The 22754-nt window shown below is 42.2% G+C and overlaps 1 protein-coding gene across 1 annotated transcript in view; it reads left to right on the top strand.

The window, feature by feature from the left end:
* Positions 1–13521: 13521 nt before the first annotated feature.
* Positions 13522–22754, top strand: part of LOC109209009 — a gene marked incomplete in the record, with an annotated part of 29052 nt that continues 19819 nt past the window's right edge. Inside the window, 1 exon segment of the mRNA XM_019372175.1 lies at positions 13522–14136. Coding sequence (XP_019227720.1) covers positions 13700–14136 — 437 coding nt within the window.

The raw sequence follows: 22754 nt of genomic DNA, 5'->3' as shown, positions 1-22754 counted from the left end.
TTGTTATTTACATACATTGTGAATTAAATATATTGAACTTCATATTATTATATTTGCTGGCCCTAGTAAGTGTCGGAGTCGACCCCTCATCACTACTTCTGCGAGGTTAGGCGAGATACTTACTAGGTACATATTTCTATGTACTCGTGCTACACTTCTGTACTTGATTGTACAGGCTTTGAGGGAGGTGCATCTGGCAATCAGTCCGGCGCATAGAGCGGACTCCTCAGCTCGAGACTTTCCGGTGAGTTGCCTTTTCGAGCCAATCTGTAACAGCTGGAGTCTCTCTTTTGTTTTATGTTCCTGTCTATTTCTTTTCCAGATAATAGGATAGTATGGTTTTGTATATTCTACTAGATTGCCCACACACTTGTGACACAAGTACTTGGCACACACATTGGTAGATTTATGATGTTTTGGCTCGCTTTCATGATTTAAATTCGCATTTAGTACTTCCACTTAAATATGCTTAAATTTTCAAACTTTGAATTTCTTAATCCATAATGGAAGTCATCACGTGCTAACTACACAAATGAGAATTTACTATTCGATTAGTGTTGGCTTGCCTAACAATGGTGTTGGGCGCCATCACGACCTAATATGGAATTTGGGTCGTGACAACATGGTATCAGAGCACTAGGTTCGCGTAGGTCTCACAAGTTATGGGCAAACCTGGTAGAGTCTTGCGGATTGGTACGGAGACGTCTGTACTTATCTTCGAGAGGCTATAGGGTGTTAGGAAACTACTCTTTATTCATCTCCTATTGTGCAGCTAATGGTGTACTAAATTTCCTTATTCTATTCTCTCACAGATGGTGAGGACGCGTACGACGGACTTTCCAAACCCGGGAGGAGCTGCTTCCCCCCGTTGCTATAGGCCGAGGCAGAGGCTGGGGGAGGGCACCGGCCCGAGGTAGGGGACGAGGGCATCCCAGAGCTGCCCCAGTTGCACCACCGGCGGATCCAGCAGGGGATCCCATTATCGAGGAGCAGGGCGAGGTGCCCGCATCAGAGCCTACTCCGGCGGATTTCATGACAGCATCGGGCTTCTAGGAGGTCATGGGCCGTATCCTGCGATTCATGGACTATATGACTCAGGCTGGTTTATTTCCAGCAGACCCAACCACATCTCAGGTAGGGGGAGGGAGCACAGACCCCTACTGCTCAGGCTCCTGGGCACGCAGCTGTTGTATACCAGACTCCAAGTACACTACCCGCTGGCGGTGCCCAGCCAGTTGCAGTAGTGGCACCTGAGCCCAGACCAGCTGCGGACGGCGATTCGCAGAAGTTGCTGGACAGATGGACTAGGCTACACCCTCCTATCTTCGGAGGTTAGTGTCATGAGGATGCCCAGGATTTCATTGATAGGTGCAGGGACACACTGCACAACATGAGGATATTGGAGTCCCATGGGGTAGATTTCACCGCCTTCCAGTTAGAGGGCAGGGCCCATAGATGGTGGCAGTCTTACCTTCTCGGCAGACCAGCAGGTTCTCCTCCCATGACTTGGGATCAGTTTACACAGCTCCTATTGGACAGGTATATTCCACCCTCTCAGAGGGAAGAGTTACGGTGTCAGTTTGAGAAACTCTAGCAAGGTCAGATGTTTGTGACCGACTATGAGGCGAGATTCTCTGAGTTGTCTCGCCATGCACTCATGATACGGACGCATAGAGAGTGCAGAGATTTGTTGCGGGATTACACCCTAGTATTCGAGCTAGCATGGCCCGAGAGGTTGAGATGGGGACTGAGTATCAGCTAGTGGTAAAGATTGCGCGGGGGATTAAGGGTTACCGCTAGAGGGGTAGAGAGTAGTTGCAGCACGACAAGAGGGCCCAATTCTCTAGAGAGTTTAGAGGTGCCCCAGCTAGGGGCAGAGGTCAGTTTGGGAGGGGCCAGCCCAGCAAGCCCCCATATTCAACACCACCACCACCTCCTCGAGGTGCTTTAATGAGGCCTTATTTCCGTGCGATGCTGGAGAGTTCTTATCGCCCACCAGCTATTCAGGGTTCCTCCGGTGGGTATTCTGGTCATCAGGGTTCTTCTAGTGGATTTTCGGGCCATCAGGGTCAGGCTTCAGGACAGCAGTCTATGGCACCGTGGGGTTGTTATAAGTGTGGGGATCCAGGTCACATGAAGAGGTTCTACCCCAGGGCAAGGCAGTACAGTAGGGTCATCCACCTATGATTACAGCATTAGCCGTCCGGCCGCCCAGAGGTGGGGGACAGGTTGGTAGGGGCCGTCCTAGAGGTGAAGGCCACGCAGGGGGAGTTCAGCCAGCTACTGTTCAGCCAGGCGGAGGCCAGCAGCCGGTGCTCCAGCTAGATTCTATGCTTTTCCGGCCAGACCAGATGCAGTGGCCTCAGATACCGTGATCATATGTATTATTTCTGTATGCTGTAGGGATGCTTCGGTATTATTTGATCCAGGGTCTACATATTCATATGTGTCATCTCTATATGCTCATTTCCTGGATATCCCTCGTGAGTATTTGGGTACTCATGTTTATGTGTCCACTCCTGTGGGCGATTCTGTGGTTGTGGATCGGATCTATCGGTCCTGTGTGGTTAAGAGGCTAGAGTGGACCTGCTGTTACTCTATATTATCGACTTTGAGGTCATCCTAGGCATGGATTGGTTATCTCTATATCACGCCATTCTTGATTGCCATGCCAAGACTGTTACTTTAGCGATGCCAAAGTTACCGAGATTGGAATGGAAGGGTTCCTCCGTTAGTGCATCTAGTCGGGTTATCTCTTTTCTGAAGGCTCAACATCTGGTTGAGAAGGGTTGTTTGGCGTATCTAGCATATGTTCGGGACACCACCGCAGAGTCTCCGACGGTTGATTTAGTGCTAGTAGTCCGGGAGTTCGCCGATGTGTTTCTTTCTGACCTTCCAGGCATGTCGCAGGATCGTGACATTGATTTGGCTCCAGGTACCCAGCCTATATCTATCCCACCGTACCGTATGGCACCGAAAGAGTTGAAGGAGCAGCTTGAGTAGTTGTTAGCAAAGGGGCTTGTGAGATCCAGTGTATCACCTTGGGGTGCACCAGTGTTATTTGTGAAGAAGAATGATGTGCATTGCTTACCGCCAGTTGAACAAAGTCACCATCAAGAACAAGTACCCGTTGCCTCGTATCGACTATTTGTTTGACCAGTTGCAGGGTGCTAGGGTGTTTTCTAAGATCAACTTGAGATCGAGGTACCACTAGTTGAAGATTCGGGACTTAGATGTTCCAAAGACTACCTTCCGTACTAGAAATGGTCATTATGAGTTTCTAGTGATGTCCTTCGGCTTGACTAATGCCCAGTGGCATTTGCGGACGTGATGAACAGGGTGTTCAGGCTTTATATTGATTCCTTTGTTATTGTCTTCATTGATGACATCTTGATTTACTCAAGTAGCCTGGGGAGCATGAGCAGCATTTGAGAGTGGTGCTTCAGACATTGCGAGAGCAGAAGCTATATGCTAAGTTCTTCAAGTGCGAGTTTTGGCTAGAGTCTGTGGCATTCTTGGGGCATGTTGTATAAGGAGAGGGTATTAAGGTGGATCCCAAGAAGATTGAGGCAGTTTAGAGTTGGCCATGTCCCACTTTGGTGACTGAGATCAGGAGTTTCCTGGGGCTAGCAGGTTATTATCGCCGATTTGTACAGGGCTTTTCCTCCATTGCAGCACCTTTGACTAGATTGACCCAGAAGAGTGCTCCCTTTCGTTTGTCAGATAATTGTGAGGCAAGCTTTCAGAAGCTCATGACAATTTTGACTACAGCACCGGTTCTAGTGTTGCCTTCCGGTTCGGGGATGTATACTGTGTATTGCGACGTTTCACGTGTTGTCTTGGGCTGTGTATTGATGCAAGAGGGATGAGTTATTGCATATGCTTCACGTCAGTTGAAGATTCATGAGAATAATTATCCTGTGCACGAACTAGAGTTAGCAACGATTGTCATGCTCTTAAGATATAGAGGCATTATCTGTATGGGGTGTCATGTGAGGTTTATACTGATCATCGCATCTTGCAGCATTTGTTCAAGCAGAGGGATCTCAATTTTAGGCAGCGTAGATGGCTTGAGTTGCTGAAGTATTATGAAAATACCATTCTTTATTACCCAGGCAAGGCGAATGTAGTCGCGGATGCATTAAGCAGGAAAGCAGAGAGTATGGGTAGCTTGGCATTCATACTAGCAGAGGAGAGGCCACTAGCATTGGACATTCAGTCCTTGGCTAACAGACTTGTGAGGTTGAATATTTCAGAGCCCAGCCGGATTCTTTCGTGTGTTGTTGCCCAGTCTTTGTTATTGGGGGAGATCAAGGCCCGACAGTTTCATGATCCGCATTTAGCAGTCCTTAGAGAGACGGTACTACAGGGTGGTGCCAAGGAGGTTTCTGTCGGCGAGGATGGTGTTCTGCGACTCCAGTGCTGCCTATGTGTTCCTAATGTCGATGGTTTGAGGGAGAGGATTCTTGAGGAGGCACACAGCTCGCAGTATTCTTTTTCATCCAGGTGCTACGAAGATGTATCGTGACCTGAGACAACACTATTGGTGGCGGCGAATGAAGAAAGACATAGTGGAGTATGTAGCTAGATGCTTAAATTGCCACCACGTCAAGTATGAGCACTAGAGGCCAGGGTGCCTACTTCAGCAGATGACTATACCTGAGTGGAAATGGGAGCGCATCACTATGGATTTCATAGTTGGGTTACCGCGAACTTTGCGGAAGTTTGATGCGGTTTGGGTCATTGTCGATAGGTTGACCAAGACGACACACTTCATTCCAGTTGTGACAACCTATACTTCAGAGAGGTTGGCCCAGATTTATATTCGGGAGATAGTTCGATTGCACGGTGTGCCAGTTTCCATCATATCAGATAGAGGCCCTCAGTTCACTTTCCATTTCTGGAGAGCCACAGAGTGAGTTGGGGACCCGTGTAGAGCTCAGCACAATATTTCACTCGCAGATCGATGGACAGTCGGAGCGGACAATTCAGATTCTGGAGGACATGCTTAGAGCATGTGTGATTGACTTTGGAGGACAGTGGGATCATCTTTCCTTTGGCCGAGTTTGCTTACAATAACAGTTACCAGTCCAGCACCGAGATGGCTCCATTTGAGGCTTTATATGGTCGACGACGTTGTTCTCCTATCGGGTGGTTTGAGCCTGGCGAGGCTAAGTTGTACGGTAGTGACTTGGTGAAAGATGCCTTGGAAAAGGTAAAGTTGATTGAGGAAAGACTTCGCACAACACAGTCCAGAAAAAAGAGTTATGCGGATCAGAAGGCGCGGGATGTATCATTTATAGTCGGCGAGAAGGTTCTCTTCAAAGTCTCGCCGATTAAGAGTATTATGAGATTCGGGAAGAAGGGAAAGTTGATCCCAAGGTTTATAGGCCCATTGAGGTGTTGAGGCGAGTTGGGGAGGTTGCTTATGAGCTTGCTTTGCCTCCCTGCCTATCAGGGGTTCACCTAGTTTTTCACGTGTGTATCCTTCGGAGGTATCACGCCGACTTGTCTCATGTGTTAGCCTTCAGTACTATTCATCTAGATGAGAGCTTGGGTTATGAGGAGCCAGTTGCCATTGTTGATAGACAAGATCGCCAGTTGAGATCCAAGAGGATTTCTACAGTAAAGGTCCAGTGGAGGGGCCAACCAGTTGAGGAGGTGACCTGGGAGTCCGAGGAGGACATGCGGAGCAGATATCCACACTTATTTATCACTTTAGGTATGAATATAAACCCGTTTGAGGACGAACGTTTGTTTAAGATGTAGACCCGACCGGTCGTTTTTCTTTCTAGAACCCCGATCCCCTAAATAAGACTTCCCGTACTTGCGGGGATGGTTGGTTCGGGATTTGGAAGAGTTTGGGTTGAAATCAGGACACTTGGTTCCTTAAGGTTGGCTTAAAAGGCCATGTTTGACTTTGGTCAACATTTTGAGTAAACGACCTCGGAATCGGGATTTGACGGTTCCAATAGGTTTGAATGATGATTTCGGACTTGGACGTATGTCCGGATCGGTTTTTGGATGACCCAGGAACGTTTTGGCGCCTAATAGTGAAAGTTGATTCCTTAAGGATTTTGAAGTTCTTTAAATTTGGTTTGGAGCGGTTTTTTGTATTATCGAGGTCCGAACGGAATTCCGAGACCGCGAATAGTTCCGTAATGTCATTTTAAGACTTGCACACAAAATTTGGTGTCAATCCGATTAGTATAAGTGTGTTTCGTCACATTGGAAGTAGATTGAAGAACTTGAAGTTCATAAGTTTGATTCAATTGGTTTTAGGGTGTGATTCTTAGATTTAGTGTTGTTTCGGTCGTTCCGAGGGTTCGAGCGAGTCCGTTTTATCATTACAAACTCGTCGGTATGTTCGGGCGGGGCCCGGGGGCACCGAGCGTCAATCAGACGAGGCTCGAGCTTAATTGAAAAATAGGAGAAGGAGCTGAAGCTCCAGGCATCTGTCATAACGGCACCTGCGGTTGGCCAACCACAGGTGCGAGCCTGCAGAACTGGCTGAGCCATCGCAGATGCGGCCATGGGTAGCCAGCCCAAAAACCGCAGAAGCGGCCTCCTTTCCGCAGAAGCGGAACCGCGGAAGCGGTTGGCTTCTCGCAGATGCGGTCCGGCCGGCCCAATAGGAATTCCGCAGAAGCGGACTTTTCCTCGCAGAAGCGAGACCGCAGACGCGGTCCCCTATCCGCAGGTGCGGAAATCGCTGAAGGAAGCGCCTTCATTTAATACGGGAAAGTGTCATTTTTGACACATTTCCTTCATTTCTTGGGCGTTTTGGGAGCTTCCAAAGAGGAGATTTCAGCCTAGCATTGTGAGGTAAGTTATTCCTACCTAATGTGAGTTTAATACATAGTTTATGGGTAGATTTTAACATGTAAATTAGTGAAAATCATGGGTTTAGAGTAAAACCAGGATTTTGATAAAAACAAGATTTAATCACGAAATTTGTTATGGAATGTAGAAGAAATCTTATATTCTTGATCCTTAGGTTATGGGTAACAACTTCATTCGAAAATTCCCGGAATTCGGGCACGTGAGCCCGGTGGTGAACTTTAGGAACCTTGCCTTTGGGGTTGGATAATCACTTTAATAGCTAGAATATGAATTTGTAAACCTATAACGATTGGTTTTTACACTATTTGCATAGTTTCAGATTGTGCGGCTCCGGTTTGAGAGTTTGAACGCGTTCTTGAGTTGGAAGTAGGCTCGAAAAGAGGTAAGTCTCTTTTCTAACCTTGTAAGGGGGAAATTTCCATATAGGTGAACTTAATTAATATATACGATTAATGGTGGGGGCTACGTACGCACGAAGTGATGAGAGTCCGTACGTAGCTACTATTCTTGTTAAGTCCGGGTAGTTCTAGGCTTACATGCGTTATGTGTACCATTATATGATTATAATTATTGATTTGCATTGAATGGGATTAAGCTGAAGATGTTATGATTTCAAGGTTTTCAAGTAAATATTTAATTTGATAAGAATTGAGGAAAACATTAAGTTATATTTATACTTAACCGTGTCACAAGTATATTCCACGAACGGCGTGATTATTTCCACTACTCTCATGGGAGCAGACAGTTCGCCTCGACAGGAGAGTAAATGTATATATGGTTCGGGCTGTTCGACCCTCGACGGTGCATAATTTACTTTTATGTTGGATCGGGTCGAACGTCCTCGGTGGTATTTGTGTGTGGTAATAGAACCAGAACTTCTATAATTCGTATGATTTATTGCTTGAAAGGTCACTTATCTTAAATGAAGAAAGTGCCCAGTTTTATTAAATAAATGAAAGGATACTCAATGATTATTCTTGTTTGAGCTTGTTGTTATTTGCATACATTGTGAATTAAATATATTGAACTTTATATTATTATATTTGCTGGCCCTAGTAAGTGTCGGAGTCGACCTCTCGTCACTACTTCTGCGAGGTTAGGCGAGATACTTACTAGGTACATATTTTTATGTACTCATGCTACACTTCTGTACTTGATTGTATATGCTTTGAGGCAGGTGCATCTGGCCATCATTCCGGCGCATAGAGCGGAATCCTCAGCTCGAGACTTTCCAGTGAGCTGACCTTTCGAGCCGATCTGCATCAGCTGGAGTCACTCTTTTCTTTTATGTTCCTGTCTTTTTCTTTTCCAGACAGTAGGATAATATTGTCACGACCCAAACTGGAGGGCCATGACTAGCACCCGGCCATACTTACAGAGCACCAACATACATTTTATCTAGCCTTCTTTATTATCTTTTAGGGCTGACGAGATCAATATAAATGGTAGATATGGGTCGTGGACAACCAACAATAAAATATGATGGCATGAGCATACATAACATGGGATGACTAGACAATCAAGAAACCACATATAAGGTACGAGCTACCACGCTACCATGAGAGACTATACAACAAAAACCAGCCGACAAGGCCTACCAAACTATACATGAGTCGACACCTGTCTATGAGCCTCTAAAGGAACATAAGTGTTGCAACATAGCCGGAACAGGGCCCCGACATACCCATAATGTCTATAACAAAAATGCATACTAAGACCACGGTAAGTCCGAAGAAGGGATCTCGCCAATCACCGCTGAACTGGACAGCCTACTATGGTGGGGGAGCTGCGCCTGCCTGTCTATCAGGACCTGAAGCACGACATGCAGTGTCCACAAATAAAAGGACGTCAGTACGAATAAAGTACTGAGTATGTAAGGCAGGGAACCATAAGTACGAACAGTAATGTAAGCAGGGATAGAGAATAAACAACCTGTAACATCTGGGTACCTCTGAGGGCTACTGACATAAAATGCGTGATACATATGTATATATACATAAACTTTTAAAACATAAGCCTCTGTGGGCATCATCATCATCATATCGTACCCGGCCGTAATAGGCTCGGTAAAAACGTACCCGGCCATCATAAGGCTTGGTAAAATCGTACCCGGACACGTGGAGCTCGGTAAAACCCAACTGATCAGTGGTTGCACAATAGGTGCCATACCCGGCCGTCTATAGCGCGGCTCGGTAGAGTAAAATGGATACATATATATAATGCATGCTCGACTCATGGACTCACATTCTAAACCTTTCGGAGTGACGTAAGGTCGGTATCCTGTGTACACGGTATTAGGACTAACTCTTCACCATGAACCTTATAAGAATCAGGAAGTACCAATAACATTGATAACATAAGAATAAGAGAAGCAACATCACCATCATTCGTTCCATAAGAGGGGAAACAATGTAAGTACTGCTAGCTTCTAAGAGTAGAGTATCTTTGGAAGCTCGTTCATTACATTATGTACAATCGGAGTCGTGCAAAGGAAGGAAAGGGATAGCCTCACATACCTTGTATATACTGCCCCAATCTCAAGCTATGCAATTTTCACGACTCCTTAGTCTACAATAAGAGAAACGATACTATAGTTACCATTCAAGCGTCATAACTATTATGTATCGACCACAACCTATTTTACGATGAAACGGACAGCACCTCCCCTATATATATGACTTCACACAATTCCAAACAATCACCAAACAGCCTAAACAACATCAATAATAATCATATTGAGCCTCCCAAAACAGTCCACGCACAACCTAATCACTTTATACATATGACGGCCATCGTAGTCGTGTCAAACGACCCGGAAATGTTACGAAGAACTACAAGCCCACAACCCTACATCTATATGGTGTTTCTCCACACCCTTCCTCCTCCAAAAATCCACAAAACAGTAGTAAAACACGCAGCCCAACAGCAACACAAAACAGTCCACAAAACAGTCCGCTACAAGTGAATAACTCGAACTCACGGCTTCCGATCTCCGTCCCGTGAGTTCTTACATGTATAGAACGAATTACCATGAATTCACAGCAGAATAAATGTATGAACGATAGCAGTAAACTCACCTTACTTGTTGGATAACTCAGCCCTTATCTTGGTTCTTCAAACTCTAGGGTTTACCCCCAATTTGAACTTGAAAGAGAGGGAAAATCAATTAGGGTTTGTGGATAATTTTTGGGAGGAAGTTTGCAGGGGTTTAGGTCTGGTTATTTGTGAAATATAATGAGGGATATATTGCAGGAGATAAGACTTTTAATGGGCTCTTTGTCTGACCCGAAATTGCCTATTTTTGGGCTATCATTTAACCAAGTAGGTGAGCCACCTACTTGTCACCTAGCAGCTTGTGCAGTCTCGCAAAAATGTCTATATCTCTCTACTCCAATGTCGTATTGATAAAAGGTTTAATGCGTTGGAAACTAGACTCATAGATCTTAAATTTGGTGGGTAGATCACCCCGTAATTCTAAGTATATTGGGAGAAAAGCTTAATAACATTTGACCTAAAGTTTAAGTAAAACTATGAACCTAAGTTGCAACAACTCTTGTCGACTTTTGTTTCATAACTCGTTTGACTTCAAGACTATGATACGGATATTTTATGATTCATATACCTTAAAATACGACCTCTTGAGAGTATTAAGCACCCCTAGGTTTACCCAAAAATACAGCTGACAACATCCTTGATTCGTTTAACTTCTAATACTTGTTAACCACCCTTATACATCTTTGTATCATTTAAGACCAATAGGATTAACCTCTTATCATCTTAAAGATAATCTCTTCATGGATTTACGTTGAAGACCTTATGCATGAACTAACGTATGCGAATATGGGTTGTAATACCTTCCCCCCCTTAGGAACATTCGTCCTCGAATGTAAGGGTTTATGGGGAGTCCAAATCATCGTGGATTCCAACGGAAATTTCCGGTCAATTTTCCCCTATAAAATGATTACTAGCAAAACTTGCAAGCAGTTAAGCCCAACGTATGGCCTCACAAGGCTCATAGAGCCGTTTCACCTTCCAATGCATCCTGCGTTCCACCAGCATCCTTGTTATCTTCATTCTGGAATAGGTAAGGGTATTTAGACCTCATCTCCTCTTCCGCTTCCCATGTCATTTCTTCCATATTCTTGTTCCTCCACAATACTTTGACAGAAGCTACATCTTTTGTTCTCAGCTTGCGGACTTGTCGATCTAATATAGCCACTGGAACTTCATCATATGATAGATCCTCTGTAACTTGTACATCTTTGATAGGGACAACTCGATAAGGGTCTCCAATACATTTCCTCAACATAGATACATGGAATACCGGATGGACAAATTCCAATTCGGATGGCAATTCTAACTCATAAGTAACCTGTCCAATTCGTCGAAGAATTTTGTACGGACCGATATACCGTGGACTCAGCTTACCCTTCTTCCCAAAACGCATAACACCCTTCATCGGCGAGATCCTCAGGAAAACCCAATCACCAACCTCAAACTCCAGATCACGACGTCGGTCATCAGAATAAGACTTTTGCTTGCTTTGTGCCGTCCTCAATCGCTCCTGTATCACTTTTACCTTCTCAATGGCTTGGTGAATCAAATCTGGCCCATATAATTCTGTTTCACCGACTTCAAACCATCCAACTGGTGATCTACATCTCCTCCCGTATAGTGCCTCGTATGTGGCCATTTTAATACTGGAATGGTAGCTATTATTGTAGGCAAATTCTATGAGTGGAAGATGGTCATCCCAATTTCCCTTAAAATCTAGAACACATGCTCGTAGCATATCTTCAAGTGTCTGAATGGTACGTTCAGCCTGTCCGTCAGTTTGTGGATGAAATCCAGTGCTGAGATTCACTTTTGTGCCTAAACCCTTCTGAAAAGACCTCCAAAAGTTAGCCGTAAATTGAGCTCCTCGGTCTGATATAATAGATATTGGTACACCATGAAGCCTAAAAATCTCCTTGACATACAACTTCGCATAATCTTCAGCCGTGTAAGTTGTCTTAACTGGCAGAAAATGGGCACATTTTGTAAGTCGATCAACTATCACCCAGATGGAGTCAAACTTATGATAAGAGCGAGGTAATCCAATAATGAAGTCCATATTAATCACCTCCCATTTCCAGGTCGGAATCTCTATATTCTGAAGCAATCCACCGGGTTTCTGATGTTCGATCTTTACTTGTTGACAATTAGGACACTGGGCTACAAATTCTGCAATAGACATCTTCATGTTATCCCACCAATACTGCTCCTTAATGTCATGATACATCTTTGTCGAGCCGGGATGGATGGAATATCGGGATTGATGAATCTCATTCATAATCTTCTCTCGCAACCCTGCCACATTAGGCACACATAATCGGCCCTGGTATCTCAGTGCCCCATCTCCTCCGATTTCAAAAGCCGTAATTTTACACTGCTGAATGCTCTCTCTCAATCGTACTAAGATAGGATCTTTATATTGCCGTGCTTTTACCTCGGCTACCAAAGATGATTCTTACCCATGTTAAAGGCTATGATTTAGCTTTTGATGCCATCGAAACATATTACCTACAACTTATTTCTGTCAAAAATAATCTTCCACGAGCTAAATTTCAACAATTCTTTTGCGTTAAAAATTCTAATTGTTTTAGCAATGTGACCCCCTTACCACTACTACACAGTTAATTGTTAAAATATCATGGTATAGCCAGTTTTCACACTGGTCAATGAAAAATAGCCAGCGTTTATCAAGTCAATGAAAAATAGCCATTATTTTGCTGCAACAGGGACCGGTCCAGTATAATATACGGGAGTTCTGGTGCATTTGTGTACGAACTCCAGCATATTATGCTGGACCGGTATACTTTGCTAACTCCTGTAAAATTTGCGGGAGACTGGAGCACCAGTGCTCCAAACTCCAGTATATTATACTAGACAATTATACTTGCTGGAACTCCCGTAAAATTTGCGGGAGTTCCTTTTTCCGGATTTTGAACTGTGTTTTCGCTCAGTATNATTTGCGGGAGTTCCAGCATTTTATCCTGGAACTCCCGTAAAAATTTACGGGAGTTCAAGCATACTTATGCTGGAACTCCCGTAAAATTTGCGGGTGTATTTTTCCGGATTTTGAACAGTGTTTTCGCTCAGATTTAAAGTGGCTAAATTTCGATGACTTTTGAAACTTGACTATTTTTCAACGACCAGTGGTAAATCTGGCTATTTTTGAATTTCTCCCTGGTTAATTCTCCTTATTTCTCCTCATTAGAAATATGAAAGTTTAAGATTCTCCTTATAGTCCTCGTTAGAATTTTAAAGTGCCAGTACCAAATATCTACGCGACCTATTTTTCCTTCAAAGAGGCAAAAAAACACTTCATCTGTTTAAATTTATGTAACATATTTCTTTTTTAAATTCATGTAAGAAAGAATGAAATATTTTCATATTTAAAAATAATTGAACTTTAGACTTTTTATTTTACTTTTATCCTTAAAACTTTAAAAATCTCCTTTCCTTTAAATTTTTTGTCGAATCAAATTACAATCATCATCCAAAAAATAAAATAAAATCATAAGCCTATGTGAGCGCTCGTTCCTTACCCTCTATCCATAGCAAGTGTAAATATGTGGTCAGGAATTAACGGTCAAGCGCAAATATAAGTAAGGCAACCACATCAGTTTCCATCACAACAAAGCATACAGTATGCATGATTATGCAGCTCAATAAAAATTAGTTCTGCCATTATCAAATTTAATTTAATTAAAAATAGATAACCGCTTGTGTCCGCCTCACTCCCAAGCTCTTCACATTCACTAGTCACCATTACTACCCATTTCTCTCTTACTGACAAAATTTTGGTCGGAGCATGCGTTCTTTGTGTTTCAGTTTCGTAATCGGACCTACAAACTATGCGAATGACAAGAAGAAAGTTCCATCAGTACTATCTTGCTCTTGTTCTCAAGCCATCTTCTCAGCTTCCGAATACAGTATTAGATTGGATGTCAATAAGCATCAGATTGTCAGTAGTGATAAAAGCAGTAGGAATTCATATTCCTACAATAGCAGAAAAGGAGGAATTAGAGAGGATTCGCTGTTAGGAGGAGGAGGAGGAGGAGGAGGAGGAGGAGGAGATGTGGTGGTTGCCGCAGATAGAAAGCAGGTTCGGTGTGAAGTGGAAGTGGTGTCTTGGCGAGAACGGAGGATTAAAGCTGAGATTTCGGTGAACGCTGATGTGCATTCTGTTTGGAATGCTCTCACTGACTACGAAAGGCTTGCCGATTTCGTCCCTAATCTCGTTAGCAGGTAACACCATTTAATGTATACACACCCCATTATATTGTCGTAGAAAATGCATTCTTCTGTTTTCCAAAATTTGATTTTGTTTTAGATTCTCCTTATCCTTTTTTTTTTCTGTTTTGTTTTGCTTCAAAGGATATCATTGTAGATATTAACTATTAAGGTAGAGTAATACAACATATTACATTGGTACTAAGAGCCCGTTTGGATTAGCTATTTGAAGTAGCTGATAAGCATTAGGTGTTGAAAAGCACTTAAAATGAAAGTGGTTTAATAGATAAACAGTTATGTGTTTGAGTACAAGTGCTGAAATTGATAATAAGTTGTTACAGTATTTGATAAAAAAGTGCAGATAAGCTCTTTTTCTTTTAAAATGACTTAAATAACCTTGGAACTGCTTACACTCATAAGGGCGTAATTTCTTCAAAATTTTAGATTCTAGATCGATTCAAATACAAAATATTCTATTTGTCATTTTATTTTAAATACAATTGTGCTTAGATAAGATAATTTTTATGATAAATATAATTTATTTTATGATAAGCATATAATTGACAAAAGTTTCTCAGTAAAAAATAAACCTAAATAGGACAAATTATTTGAAGAGAAACAAACTTTATCTTCATCACCACAACACTTAGAAAGCAATACACCAAAAATTTGATATGTCCTCATTTATTACATATAGTTCAAAGATCAATACACAGTCACATAAATATAAGTATGCAAAGGAATAGAGAATTTGCTTATCTCAAATAGTCAATGAGAATTGCAGACTTGAAGAGGCGGGGGGAGGGGGGTGGTTAGGTTGAATACTTGAGGCTGTGAGTATCGATATAAATTTTTTTTCTAAAAAGGGATATTTTAAGGATAAAATAGTAAAAATCTTGGTCAAACTTAAAGTGTTTATAAGTTAAAAATTCATAAGTTGGGGGTGACCAGCTTATGACTTTTGGCTTATTTTTGACTTATAAGCACTTGGCTTATAAGCACTTGGCTTATAAGCACTTTTAACTTTACCAAACGCGTAGATAAGCCGAAAAGTGCATATAAGCTAGTTTGACCAGCTTATAAGCTTAGCCAAACATCCTCTAATGCATTGAGAGTTACTACTGCTATTACAGAAAGAGTTAGTGCTGCTATTTTAATAGAACTTATGCCCAAACGGCTTTGCAACTAAGACTTGCTTCATCTCTCCCCTCTTTGATTTGCCTAGGGTGTCACATACACCCCGCTTAGGGACTCAGCGCCGCGATCGTGCTGCTCTGCATTTCCTGTGCCACTAAGGTCTGAAGGCTTGATCCCTTATATACCCGGCATCTCTTTCGTGTTTTGCCGCTGTGAGATTTACCTAGGGTTATCAGGTAGCCATATCCTTTTGTACGAGGCATGGGGTAATCATACCCTGGCGATACACCAGGTTCGAAAGAGAACAAAGTTCCACTTTAGATGTCCAGTTCTTAAGACGTGAGAGGTTTAATATAGGGAGAAATATACAGGTGGTAATTACTAAAAAAGAAATATAGGGATGGGATCACTGGGAATTGAATGTGATAAACGACAAAAAGAAAGGGGTAAAAGTCTAACTTGGAGCAGAGGGGTATATAATTATAAAACATGCATTAACACTCTAACTCGTATGATGCCTTTTTGAATCTTGAGGTATGTGGGCGAACCATGCATTTGACATTTTTCTAGTATTTCCTCTTTTTCTCTTTGGAGACTTGTCTGGTCCAGATACCCTAAGCATAACTTGCATGATGTCTGATGGCATTTTTTGGTTTGAATAGCAAGTGTGTAATGATAGAGGAATGTAGAAAGGAACATATACAAATTGGCAAAAAAGGAAGAGAAGGAAATGGAAGGGGCAGTCCAGGACGTTCCTTAAATTAGACAGAGACGTACGTGTTACAATTGATCAATAGTGCTGTAACGATATCTTCCTTGTGTTGCTGCTAATAGCAGAAATCCCCCCAACGTAGATCTTGTTGTCTTAATGTTAGAATAGCTATGTGAACATATATGTAATTAGTCCCGGTCCCATAGGTAATAGGAGTAGGTTATATACTATGTGTACTTATAAATAGGGTTCATTGTATTACAATTAACATTAATACGTGAGAGATTTATCGCTGTGCAAAAAAATCAGCAACTCCGGGAAGGAAAAAAAGGGGTCACTGTGCGAATTCCGGTGGCTGTCCGGCGTCAATCTCTTTTCTGTTGGTGTTGTGCGAAACCAACACCACCACAAGGTTAAGCACCCTTCGGCGAGCAAATCCCAGCAAGAATCTCCGGCAACGGACCTTACACGCGCTCCCGTGCGCCTTAAAAGCGACAGATTCGCCGGCGCGTGGGACCCACGCGCCGGCATGTGCAGGTGTTTCTGGCCACTTTCCGTCGAAACTTCTTGAGGACAGTATGGTCGCGAGGTATTTCCGAGCTTACCCATCCAGGTTACACCAAATTCCGACAACTTTCTTATTTTCCGGCGAGTGCACAGTGTTTTTCCCAAAAAAAAGAAGGAATAAGTCTCCAGCTTAACTTGTCAAGAACCTGAGAAAATTGGTTGCAGAATGGGATCCAATACTATGAATAGTTGGATGGTTTCTCTACTGGATTATATTGAGTTCCTTCAGTACAAAGCATGTAAACAGACATCTTCAGAGATAACTTCCGTTGTTCAAACAGGTAGTAGCGTGACTTGTGTCTCTCAATCTACAACCTCCGAGTCTTGGGTCATTGATTCAAGTGCATCTGATCACATTTCTGATAATAAATCTCTTTTCACTACTATTTCATATTTTCAATCTCTTTCAACAGTCATAATGGTCAATGTGTCTCAAACCATGGCAACTGGAATAGGTCAAGCAAGTCCACTTTCTTCCCTATTTTTAGATTCAGTTCTTTATGTTTCCGGTAGTCCTTTTAACCTCATAGCCGTTAGTTGCTTAGCCAAATCACTTAAATACGTTGTTTTATTTCATGATGACCTTGTTTTTATACAAGAAAGCAATATATGGCGGGTCAGTGGTACCGGGCGTGAATCAGATGGACTTAAATACCTTATCCTTGCAAAATCACATGGACTAACATCTTGTCTTCCTTCAACAACTTGTCCTGGTAATGATTCACCAGATTTATTACACAAACAGTTGGGACATCCCTATTTGTCAAAACTTCAGAAAAGGGTACCTAGTTTATCTCATTTGTCCACTCTAGAGTGTGGTCATGTCAGCTCGGTAAGCATACCTGCTCCCATTTCCCTCGGTGTCTTGATAATCGAGTAGAGTCACCTTTTACTTTAGTCCATTCAGATGTTTGGGGTCCTAGTTGGGTCAGTTCTACCTTGGGATTCTGCTACTTTGTCAGTTTTATTGACCATTATTCCAGGTGCACTTGGATATTTTTGATGAAAAATCCGTCTGAGTTGTTTTCTATTTTCCAGACCTTCCACGCTGAAATTCAAAATCAATTTGGAGTTTCTATCCGCACATTTTGTAGTGATAATGCCCTAGAGTATTTGTCTTTCCCATTTCAGCAGTTTATGAACTCTCATGGGATTATTCGTCAAACATCTTGTCCGTACACATCTCAACAAAATGGGTATCTGAAAGAAAGAATAGGCATATTATTGAAACTGCTCGTGCCCTACTCATACAATCTCATGTTCCGTTGCATTTTTGGGATGTAGTTCTTACATCTTGTTATCTTATTAATCGTATACCATCTTCAGCTATGCAGAATCAAGTTCCATTCTCTGTCCTGTTTCCCCACTTACCTTTGTTCTCTTCCACCCCGTGTATTTGGGAGCACATGTTTTGTTCGTAACCTTACTCCAGGAAAAGATAAGTTCGCTTTTCGTGCTCTTAAATACGTATTTCTGGGTTACCTGAGAACGCAAACGTGATATCGATGCTTTTCTCCTGACCTCCAGCGCTACCTTATGTCCGCTGATGTTACCTTCTTTGAAACCCAATCATACTTCACAGGTCCAGGTAATCACTTAGATATTTCTGAGGTGCTACCAGTTCCATCTTTTGGAGATTCAGTCACTATCTCCTATTCATCTTCCTCTACAACTCCAGCTCCACCACCTACAGCTCTAGTTGCAACTCCACCACCTATAGCTCCAGTTCCACCACCTAATTTAGTTCAACCTTCTGCAGCTCCACCACTCCTGACTTATCATTGTCGTCTGCGCCTAGCATCAGGCCCACCTGATTCACGTCCTGCAACTGACTTTGCTAATACTGCGGACTTGTCTCCTCTTAGTCAACCGATTGCACTACGGAAAGATATACGGTCCACACTTAATCCTAATCCCCATTATGTCGGTTTAAGTTACCATCGACTGTCATCACCCCATTGTGCATTTGTATCATCGTTGTCCTTTGTTTCTATTCCTAAGTCTACCGGTGAAGCACTGTTTCATCCAGGATGGCGACAAGCTATGATTGACAAGATGTCTGCTTTACATACAAGTGGTACTTGGGAGCTTGTTCCTCTTCCTTCGGGTAAATCGATTGTTGGTTGTCGGTGGGTGTATGCAGTAAAAGTTGGTCCAGATGGCCAGGTTGACCGACTTAAGGCTGTCTTGTTGCCAAAGGGTATACTCAGATATTTGGGCTCGATTACAGTGATACTTTCTTTCCCGTGGCTCAAATAGTATTAGTCCGCCTTTTTCTATCCATGACTGCTGTTCGCCATTGGCCTCTCTATCAGTTGGACATTAAGAATGCTTTTATTCACGGTGACCTTGAGGATGAGGTTTATATGGAGAAACCACCTTGTTTTGTTGCTCAGGGGGAGTCTAGTGGCCTTGTATGTCGGCTGTGCCGGTCCCTCTATAGTCTAAAGCAGTCTCCTCTAGTGTGGTTTGGTAAGTTCAACATAATTATTCAGGAGCTTGGCATGACTCGTGGTGAAGCTGATCACTCTGTGTTTTATCGGCATTCTGCTTCAAATCTCTGTATTTATCTGGTGGTTTATGTTGATAATATTGTTATCATCGACAATGATCAGGATGGTATTACTAAGTTGAAGCAACGTCTCTTTCAGCACTTTCAGACTAAGGATTTGGGCAGATTAAAGTATTTTATGAGTATTGAGGTCGCTCTGTCTAGCTCGAGTATTGTGATCTCACAACGGAAGTATGCCTTAGACATTCTTGAGGAGACAGGAATGAATGGCTGTAGGCCTGTTGACACTCCTATGGATCCGAATTCTAAACTTCTGCCAGGGCAGGGGGAGCCACTTAGCGATCCTGCAAGATATAGGTGGTTGGTTGGTAAATTAAATTACCTCACAGTGACTAGACCTAACATTTCCTTTCCTGTGAGTGTTGTAAGTCAGTTTATGGATTCTCCCTGTGATAGTCATTGGGATGCAGTTGTCCGCATTCTTCGGTATATAAAATCAGCTTCGGGCAAAGGACTATTGTTTGAGGATCGATGCCATGAGCAGATCGTTGAGAAATGGAGATGCTGATTGGGCAGTATCACCTTCTGATAGACGTTCTACGTCTGGATATTGTGTTAGTAGAGATAACTTGTGTCTTGGAAGAGCAAGAATGAAATCATCATTGCTCGTGTAGTGCAGAAGCAGAAATCGAGCAATGACTATGGCAACATGTGAGCTAGTTTTGGATAAACAGTTGCTCAAGGAGTTTGAAATTTGTGAAGATCACAAATGGAATTTGTGTGTGTAATCAAGCTTCCCTCATATTTGCATCAAATTCGGTGTTCCATGAGGAACTAAACATATTGAAGATTGACTGTCACTTCGTCAGAGAAAAGATACTCTTTGGAATATTACTACAAAGTTTGTGAAGTCGAATGAATCAGCTTGCAGGATATTTTACCAAGTCCCTCACTGTCCTCGTATTCAGTTATATATTAACAGCTTGGTACATATGATTGGTATGTCCAGCTTGAGGGGGGGGGGTGGGGGAGTGTTAGAATAGCTTATGTGAACATATATGTAATTAGTCTCGTAGTCCCATAGTAGTAGAGTAGGTTATACTATTATGTGTACTTATAATAGGTTCATTGTTTACAGATTAACATCATATTAGATTTTTCTCTCGCTGCATTTTTCTGAATCTAGCCGTATGTATGTACAAGAATAGACCTTTAATTAGTTTGAAGTCATAAGATTACAGACGGAAATATATTTTTCCTATTGTACATCATTGGAGAGCATTAGTGTTATTTGCCCCCGTCATAGTTTGTCAAAGCTGCCAATGCCACAAGTGGAGGTACCATCTCCTTGTATCTCAGGAGAAATAGAAGAAACTCTTGCTCTTGGCTCATACTCTTCCCACCCTACTTCTTCTCTTTATCTAATATCTTCTGTTTTGTGAAGTTCATATTTGTGCGCTTGTTAATCCTCTGTGGGTTAGTGAGCCATTCACAGGGCAATCAAGAGACTGCCTACGTGTCGATAGACCCGAATCCATCCGTCGGGACGTGATGATGCCTAACATTTCACTTGCTAGGGCAAACCAACGTATAGCTAAATTAAATTAACCGGTTTTAACAACTCACTTCAAAATATTAGCAATAAAAACCGCAGTAGTCTGAAAATGGTGATATAATACTACATAACGTAAACTAAATACAATCCCAGAAACTGGAGTCACGAATACATGAGCGTTCTAGAGTGCTACAGATATAATAGTATGAATAAACACAACTGTTTGAATCTAAATAAACAAACAATGACAAGATAGAAGGGGACTTCAGGATGCGGACCGCATGCGGCATATCTCAAGTCTCCACAGGTAGCTTGGATCGGGCAGTCTCAACTATGCGCTGCTGGGAACAACTCTAGTATCTGTACAACAAGTACATAGTGTAGTATGAGTACAACCGATCCCATGTACTCTGTAAGTGCCGAGCTTAACTCGACGAAATAGTGATGAGGCTAACGCAGGCCACTTACAATAACATGTACGCAATAAAATAAAACAATAACAGGAAAACGAAATGGAAGTAAGCAATTTACTCATGAAACGAACTCGAAATTTGACTACAAGAGAGCCCAGAATAACAAGTCTCAATAGTCTCATATCACAATGGTGAGGCTAATTTCAGCAATCACAAACAGGTACCCCACATGCAATCTGTTGCGCCCGATCTCACCATATCTGTCCATATCATAATTCGTCCTTATTCCACTATTTCAATTCATTACCTTTCAATTTCCGTTGCTGCGTGCAACCGCGCTCCCCAAACAATTTCAATCATCACATAAACAATTCAACAACCATATTTCAAGAATTTCTACATCAAAAGGGTCATGTACAAGGCATTAAAGAACCACATATGAATCAATGAATTTCTAACGACTCGAAGTCTCAACTTTACCAATTCATTCTGTATCTAACAAACTAAAACAACTCGCGCAAGTGAAATCACATTATAGAACATAACAAATATTACAAAACAATAGAACAAGTAAAGCATGTGACATGTAAAGTGTGCAATGAGACAGGTAGAGGTAGATAGCAATTAAGCAGGGTCTGAAAGAACGGACAAATTTAGAACAAGGGACAATTAAATGACAAGTAACAGATATGGCATGGAAGTCAATTAAAATTTAAAGACATGTAACAATTAAGGCATGAAGCAAGAATAACATGAAATAAATATCAAATCCCCGCATGCTAGATACCATGACGGCATATATACACTCGTCACTTCGCATATACGCCGTTTCCCACATGAATTCACATAACACATAGTTCAAGAATTCCTAATTCCTTCAAATCAAGGTTAGACACAACACTTGCCTCACTCCGAGAATCAAAGCAATCAATCAACCACGACCTTGCTTTTGAACAAGCCTCCAAACCAATCAAATCTAGCAAATTATCGATCAATGGTTCAAAAATAAGCTTTAGAAACTACCCATCAATGAAAGAGGTCAATTTTGATCAATTTTGTAAAAGTCAACAAAAGTCAACCCCTGACCTACTTGTCAACATCCGAGTTCTGACCAAAACCCGATTACCCATTCACCCTCGAGCCCGGTTTATGTGAATTTTTTTCAAAATCAGACTTTAATTTGAGGTCTAAATCTCAATTTACAAAATCTCCAATTTCTACCAAAAATGCCTAATTTCTACCATGGAAACCCTAAATTTGATATTGAGAACACATTAAAGTAATGGGTAATTATTGCTTACCATTGATTTTGGGGAAAAAATCCTCTTGAAAAATCACCTCTAGAGTGTTTAGGGTTGAGAAATGGTGTAAAATGAGTTAAGACCGATTTCCCCCCTTTTACCCAACTGCTGATGTCGCAATTGCGAAGTCTTTGTTCGCAATTGCGAAAATCGCAAATGCGAGACAAGGTCGCAAATGCTAACCGTGCCTCAGAAGTCCAGATGTCGCAATTGCGACAAAATGATCGCAAATGCGAAAATCCCACCCTGCAATTGCAGCAAAAATCTTCGCACTGCGAAGATGCTCTACTGTTGCCAGGATCGAAATTCTACTAAGTGATCGCAAAAGCGATCCGAGACCGGTTCGCATTTGCAAACAATTTCCTCGCAGATTGCGAGTGTTACTCAATCCCAGTTCCTGCTCGCAAATGCCGAACATTTGTCCGCAAAATGAGCT

This window comes from Nicotiana attenuata, unplaced genomic scaffold, assembly GCF_001879085.1.
Source record: "Nicotiana attenuata strain UT unplaced genomic scaffold, NIATTr2, whole genome shotgun sequence".
Classification (NCBI taxonomy): Eukaryota; Viridiplantae; Streptophyta; class Magnoliopsida; order Solanales; family Solanaceae; genus Nicotiana; species Nicotiana attenuata.
This window is presented reverse-complemented; position numbering and strand designations above follow the sequence as displayed.